Source organism: Hibiscus syriacus, unplaced genomic scaffold, assembly GCF_006381635.1.
Source record: "Hibiscus syriacus cultivar Baekdansim isolate YM2019G1 unplaced genomic scaffold, ASM638163v2 tig00110109_pilon, whole genome shotgun sequence".
NCBI lineage: Eukaryota > Viridiplantae > Streptophyta > Magnoliopsida > Malvales > Malvaceae > Hibiscus > Hibiscus syriacus.
In genome coordinates, this window is record NW_024062593.1 from 34,647 (window position 1) to 42,733 (window position 8,087).

At 33.7% G+C, this 8,087-nt stretch overlaps 1 protein-coding gene across 1 annotated transcript; it reads right to left on the reverse strand.

Moving 5' to 3' along the window:
• Positions 1-426, reverse strand: LOC120214829 (protein RADIALIS-like 2). The gene is made up of 2 exons (XM_039212630.1): positions 140-426; positions 1-5 (listed from the first exon to the last, which is right to left on the reverse strand). Exons 1-2 carry the CDS (start codon positions 393-395, stop codon positions 1-3), a joined length of 261 nt encoding a protein of 86 aa, XP_039068561.1. The 5' UTR covers positions 396-426.
• Between the last annotated feature and the right edge of the window lie 7,661 nt (positions 427-8,087).

Sequence of the window (8,087 nt, forward strand, 5' to 3'; positions counted from 1 at the left end):
TCATCCTGCGTATTAAAAGAAGAATATTACATATATATTCATGTAATAAGAGTGTGTGATTTAGCCGCGTGAAAATAAGCCGACATTCTTATGATTATCGAATACCGAAAATATTATCATCACATGTGAGAGTGTTTACCTCCGGAGTTCCTGCCGGTGGTGGTCCTATAGTTGGGGAATGGCACTTGACCCGACTCGATTTTCATCACATCATTCACCAGCAGCTCGTAGTGCCTCTTCACTTCTTCCGCAGTTTTACCTCCGACAGCCTTGGCAACATTGTACCAACGGTCGGCTGAGTCTTTGTCGTAAACGGCCAAAGCCCTCTCGAAATCCTTGTTCTGCTTCGCCGTCCACGAACCGGAACCGTGCGACGACATTGAGCTCGACGCCATTTTCAAGATACTGTTTCAAGAAAAGACTGCGAAGAAGGGATGATATGGTGAGCAGAAGGACTCGGCAATGGCTGCTCTTTATAGGCAGCAGAGCAGCCATAGGGGGCGTGTGGGGGTTAGGGATGGACAGATGGATCATGAAAATTTCAAATTCTAATATAGTTTATCGTTTATTTATATTTTTTTATTGATGATTTAATCATATACTCTCCAAATATTAATATACTTTTTAAAATTCGTATCTTTTAATATAAAATTTTATGTTTATAACTGCATAGGGTTATTTAGGGGCAAAGGCCGATTGGCCTAGAAATCTTGCACACCAGGTTGTAAAGATTTGTCTCCTTAAGAACCACAGAAAATGTTGTAAAAAAAATGATGATGAAGAGGAAATGCATGAGAATCAGTATCTTCAATTAAGGATGACAAATTAATCTAAAATTGACGGATTCTAACTTGATCCTATTTAATAAGGTCAAATTTTATAAATATAATTCAGATTCGAGTTAGGTCGAGACAAATTTTATAAATGAGTGGAGTCGGTTCGAGACAAATTTAACAGTAACTATATACGTAATTGCATTTAAATCCTTTCCTTTTTCAGATATACTTTTTCCGCACATGTGATTTGAAGTCAAAGATATTTTTTGTTTCATGATCATGGGTAAGTTGTATGAACTGATTGATTTGAGTTTTATTTGCCGATAATAAAAATACTTTTCATTTTATCCACAACAAAGACTCTCAGTTGACGATGGAGCTTAGGTTATAGGCATCGTAATGGCTATGGATGAATTATATATTGCTCGAATTATTCATTTTATTTGAAATACTCTATACAAGAAAGTAAAACCTTTAAAAATAAAAATGTATACTTGTATCTAAATAAATTTTAAAGATTTTTTTATTTTATATATATAAAAAAAACCCATAATAAGATCTTAAGCAAAATAAAAAATTTGAATTATAAAATTATAAATGAAGGAAATTAAGTTAGAAAGACCGTCCCCGTAATAAATTATTATAATATATAATCTAAAATTTAAAATTTCCTTAGTTTATTAACAACATTCATATCTTATATAAATACAAATAATTATATATATATATATATAATTATTAATTTGAGTTTTGCATGTTTATGATTCTAGTTCTTGCATGCGCTTAAGTGGGCCCATTCTCGAACCATAGACCAAATCACCAAAATCTAATGTCCGTACTATAACCTCACATGTTCACCTTATTGTTAAATATTATACTACGTTAGGGATAAAATCAATTTTTAACCTTTAAATTTGGTATTTTTTTCTTTTTCTATCCCTATTAATCTCCTAATTTGACAAAAAAGAAAGTCAACTTTTAGTCTTTTCTAATGAAAGGGCATAATCTTCTAGTGTCGTATCATCAAAATGACACAAAAAAGGGCCCTAAATTCATGGACTCGTGTTAAGAAAAGTTATAAAATTTCAGGAACTAAAAGTTGATTTATCCCTTAATATTAGCATTCCAGCTGGCATGTTGATTTCGTAATAATCACGTGCGTGTTTGTGTTTCTTCTGCTACAAAGGTAAACAAAACATACTTGCAATTCTGAGTTTTCTTTGATGAATGGTTGGTTTTAAAGTGTGTGTTATAGCTTAGTTTAAGACCTGCAAATGAATGAAAGAGAAAAGTGACAGACATGGCAGAATTATTGTCACTAAAATGTGCAGACCACGTCAAAAGCTGGTACCAGACGAAATCGAGACAGAATACTTCCGTATGTGAGAAAAGATATCAGATAGAGTTACACCCACTTGTTCTTCAATTTTATTGCCCCTGTACTACAGAAATTATTGCTGCTTCTTTTAATGTCTGAATTTGTTTCCTTTTTTCCTTGTCCAAATGGGAATTTGATTTGAAATCTTTCCGAATAAATGAGTATGATCTTCGGCTGGTCCATATCCAATGATGATGATCCATAATCGTCTACCATGTACATTTATTTCATGTTCATCTCCTACTCATTACATTTTATTTGTGAATTCGTAAATGAAAGGGAGAGAATAAATATCTGGTTTTGGAATAGCAAGTCAAAATCCTCAACAGCATCACACATTCGTATAGCTTTGCAAGTTGAGTTATAGAGTTAGCTGTTACCCCCAACCTATAATGGACCTACTAGTACGCCCTCAGCATTTGGGGAAAAAGCATGACGACGACGATTCCTTCGCATCGATCTCAACTAGCAGAGGGGCATCGCTTAAAAATGCGAGGCTGCCTAGCTGGTTTACCATTGCAGCATTGTCTTCACACACAAGGTGATGGCCTCTAGTGTGTCAAGTTGCGGAAGGACCGACCACATGCAAATGGGTGATGATTGGTTGAAAGTTACATCAAGATGGACTGAGGAGTATTCGGGGTGTAATCATATCTCTAAAAATTTTGAATTTTCATACAATTTATGTATCCTTATATGTTCTATTGATAACCCTCTTAAAATTTTAATATAAATTCTTAAGTTCATACACTCGAATACACCCTTTCCTAACTTTGACAACGTACAACTTTGTCGAGGGGGATCCTTATCATTCATTGTTTGGCCAAGTGGTCCTTGTCTCGTCCAATTGCCTTTCGCTTTCCCCAATGATTTGTTAATCATTTCAAACTTAATCCGTTGGGGTGTTACTAAGCTTTTGAATTATATTATCGGCAATAAATACCACAAAATCATGAAGATGAAACTTCACATGGCTTAAACTCAACTGCGAAAGAATAAAGATGATGATGCTACTTTAAACTTCTTTTTTACATGTAATCTTTGAACAAAGTGAAATTTCGTTGTGCAATTTGAGTAGGAGGGCGAAAACCAAAAGCTATAGGGGTATTGTCGTAACCGTCCTTCGGGTAGGTTCAGAATCGGGTTTCGACTTAAATTTGATGTGTTAGAGCCGCCACCGATCATTTAAAATTAGGTTGACCGGGCACCTTAACTTACCATTTACCTGATCTGCGTTTTACCAGAAATTTATCGGACTCAGGAATCGATTACAGTCAATGAAAGATTAGCACCCTCATACTGCATTTTTTGTATCAATTTAATTTTTTGGTTATCTTAATTGTAAATATTAAAAGTTAAATTAAAATTTAAAATTTCGATCCGAATTACTTAACTTTTGATAGATTTTAAAATTGTCCTAAAAAATAAACCAAATATTAAACAATAAAATTAAATAAAAATTAAATAAATAAAAAAATAAAAAGAAATTTTATATTAAAAGGATTAAACTGAAAAGATTTAAAAACCAAGGATAAAGTTGATATTAATTACAAGCTGCAAGGAAAAAAAAAAGAAGTTAGGGGGTTTAATCGCATAAAAATAAAAAATATAAATAGAGACCAAATTGAATTAATTCAAAATTCCAGGGCCAATTTACAATAGGTGACCAAAATGAATTACGTATCAAAATAATATAGACTACTAAAATAATTTATGAATTTGGTATTTACAAGGTGGTCTCCTATACATACCCATAAATTCCCAAAAAGATCATTTCATCCCCGTTTTTTTATAAAAAAAAACTCTCAAGCCTTCTCTCAACCCTCTCCCCCATCCAGTCAAGTGTCGGCCACCCAACAGTGAAGACGTCGCCGCTGACCGTCGCTCCTAAAATAAAACTCACCCAAAATGCTCCTCCCAACCTCGTGAACGCAAATCCAAAGCTCGACTATCCCAATAAAAACCAAATCGGCGTATATCTAAGTTTTAAGGTTCAAATTTTTACCTTTTCCAACGAACCCTTTCGACTTCCGATGGTCATTTCCTTCCCGATCCGAGACTAACGTTGCATTTATGTTTTTTTGCTTGTGTGAATGCAGTGTTTTGAAAATCGGATCAGACCGGCCGGTTCAACCGGGAACCATTGTCTAGTCCGGTTCAATCTAGACCGGTTGAACCGCTACTAGTGAACCGGTCAGAACGGCTGAACCGTTCAAACCGGACCAGTTGAAAATCGGAAAAAACCGGGAAAAACTGCCATTTTTGTTTTTGTTTTTTAAATTAAACCAAACGACGTCATTTGTTAAACGAGCCAAGTCGAACTTGAGTATTGCTGAGCCCGACTCGAACTTGAAAAATTTAAAAGTAAGCTCAACTCGACTCAGACTCACGAGCTAAAAATTATCAAGTTTAACTCGAAAAATATAATATTGAAACTTGAACTCGAAAAGGCTTGAACTCAAAAAAAAATTTAGAAGCTCGATTGAAGCCTAAAATTCGAGCTTGATTGAAGTGAAAGAATAGTTCACTCAATGCTCACCAAAAGGCTCTATGATTTTGAATGCCAAATTACCTCTATTATTTATAGAAGTTAGTTGGGATGATCTTCTATGTTTCTTAGCCATGTGAGATTGTTTTAAAAAAAAAATTAAACCAAACAATATCATTTTGTTATGATTTTTTTAGCCCCAAATTTATTTTTTAATTATAGTTATATAATTATATTTATTATTTAATATGTTTTACCTTAAATATTATGTTGTAGTTAATTTGAATCATTTTGTTTTACTTGATTTTATGGTTTTTAACTTATATATGTTATGACTTGCTTTGAATATGAATTCTGATATAAAAAATTATTTTTTATTAAATATTTTTGGTATTTTTATTTGATTTTTTAAATAATTATGACGTCGTTTAGTTCTTCCGACCGGACGGACCGGTTCGACCGGTTGAACCGGTAGCATGATCGGTTCGCTAACCGGTCCTGTTCTGAAAACCATGTGTGAATGCTTCGTTTGGTTTTGTTTCGATAATTGGTTAACTTGTTTTTTGGTTTTTTTTTGTGTATGCTTTGTTGCTCGATGTTCTTCGTATATTTTCGGTGCCGTCACTTAAATTCACCGACGGCTTTTATATCACCTGAAAACCTTGAATCGGTTTGTTGAGATACCGATTTAGTTCGATTATGGCCGATTTTTCGATGTTGGTTGCTGAGAAACAGAAGAGATTTCTTCCGATTTGCTCCCTAGTTTTTTTAGTTCGACGTTGGCGCGTGGTTTCCGTTGTCAACGCGTGGTACTCACACGCTATTACCTTGCGACACCCTCGCTAAATATAAAACCCTAACCCTTGGTTCGATTATGCCAATCATAAGTTGATTTGTTGAATAAATTTTCCCTTTTACGATTTATGATTCTCAGTTCATCAACAAAGATAGACGCACTAACAGAATACAAATTTTATGCATGCAAATTACAGGACAAATCATTAGAAACCAATCGCATCACATCTAATCTCAATTCGAAATAGCTATCGAGTCTGTTTGTATCTGTGTTTGTTTCGTATACGGGATCGTATGTCGTCCGTAGCTTTTTTAGAAAAGAAATGTATAAAAATTTAGTCTTTAAAAAATGATGGTGTTAATGGAGATTGGTAATTTTGATGGTACACACTGATTCTAATGGCTATTTGATATAACTGACACCAATTTTTTTAATATTCTCTTTCTGACACCGTTTGATCAATATTTCCCGAAGTAGCATCATTTCTGCTGAGTTGGCAAAGGCGCGTCCCCGGGGACGCACTTTACCCGTGTTTTCGCTGAGTTGGATGCCACGTGTGGAAGGCGCATCCCCGGGGACGCGCCTTTCGCCAGCTCGACTGCCACGTATTTTGTTTAATAATAAATATTTTATTTTTATTATTATTATAAATTAATAATATATTATGTAAAATGTTTCGATTATAATGTAAGAATTATCAAATGTATTTTGTTAATGTGTGTTAAAGGTGGAGTGAATTATATACATTAATATGATATAACAATATATGAAAACCAGTTTTGACTTTATTGTAGTTATAGGAAAAATGTATGAAATTATAATATTACACATATGGTTATATTATTATTTTTTATTTTGATTATCGATCTATTAATTTTATCAGTTAATTATTTAAATGTTATCAATCTAGTCATCTCATATCAATATTTAAAGAAAATATTGATGCATAAGTTAATAAATTAGTATAATTACATATTTAATCTTCAAGACTTACATATTTTATAAAATTAGTCTTATTGAAAATTTAATTTAATAAATTTAATCCTCCAATCAGAACATGAAATGTGTCATCGTATACATAAATTTTTTAATAACTTTTAATTTGTTTAATTTAATATTTTTCTCTACTTAGAAGGTGGAATTATTATTATATTTAAAAAAATTATAACTAATAATATTAATTATTATATTAAATAAATATATTAAATATATTTATGTATTTAAAAGTTTTAAAAAAATTATTTAGGTGTACATACATTGACAAATTATATAAATACAATAACATTAAATTATTAGAAACATTCATTTAAATACAATATTAATTACATAAGAGTTAACGGTTATATGATGATAACAGAGCTGGACATTTTTTTCTATTGTGCCCGATGTTTCTACAATGCCCACATCGTTTTTGTTCTGTTGACTTCTCCCGAATATCCATATCACAACGTATTCTAGTAGATTTTGGACGACCTGAGTCCCTCAATAGCAATGGATCTGGTACAATTATAAGCCAAGTTTGAATCTCATTTGGGTCTCTTTCGTTTCCTATGGGCGGAAACTCAAATTCATATACCTTGAATACTTGTGAAAGTTGGTATACGGGATCAACATAATTTTTGTAGTCCAAATGCGAATGTGAGCAAGCAGCAATGACATGAGAGCATGGATATTTGAGTGCTTGAAAGAAACCACAATCGCACCACCTCTCTTGCAGATTAACTCTGAAAGAGTTAGCTTCAATCCCTTGCAGCGGACGTGGCATTTCGGTTACACGAAACAATTCACGGGTGCGAGAAAAATTTATAACTAACATCCCATTTGATGCAGCCACTTTTTTCTGTAAATCAACTACTAGTCTTGGGTGGTAAATATATCCGTTTTGCATCCAAGTAAGAGCTTGTCCACCGAGCTTTGCAAAGAGTTGACCCAAACGAAAATAAGTCGTTTTAACCAACGCCGTGACTGGTAAATGACGCGCCCCCTTTAAGGTTGAATTTATTGCTTCAGACAAGTTTGTTGTCATATGACCATAGCGATACCCCCCGTCATATGCATTTGTCCACATTTCTTTGCTGATGTCCATAATGTACTCGCACCCCTTCTTATTTTTGCCAAACAGCTCTTGTAGCATCGACTCAAACCTTTGAGGTAAGAGTTCGTAACCTAAGCCATTAGGAATATGTAATAGTTAATATGAAGTATAAATAAGTAATAAGAAATTGATAGAAAAATTGGGAAAAAGTAACATACCCATCCGCACGACTAACTGACGTTCATCGTTCTTCTTGTATTTTCCGTAATAGTTTGTAGCAATATGACGGACACAATAACGATGTTGAACATGTGGAGGTCTATACATTGTACCCAAAGAGTCCATTGCTGCTTTTATCCCGGCTCCTCGGTCTGAAATAATGCATACTCGTTCCCTGGTGACAACATGTAAACGTAAATTTTTAAGGAAAAAAGCCCAAGACTCAGTGTCTTCTCCTTGAACGAGGGCAAACGCAACAGGAAGAATATTGCGGTTTCCATCTTGGACCACAGCCAATAATAAAACTTGCTTGTATTTCCCATACAAGAAAGTACCATCAATTTGGACAACTGGTTTACAGTACTTGACTACATTAATACACTGAGGGTAAGTCC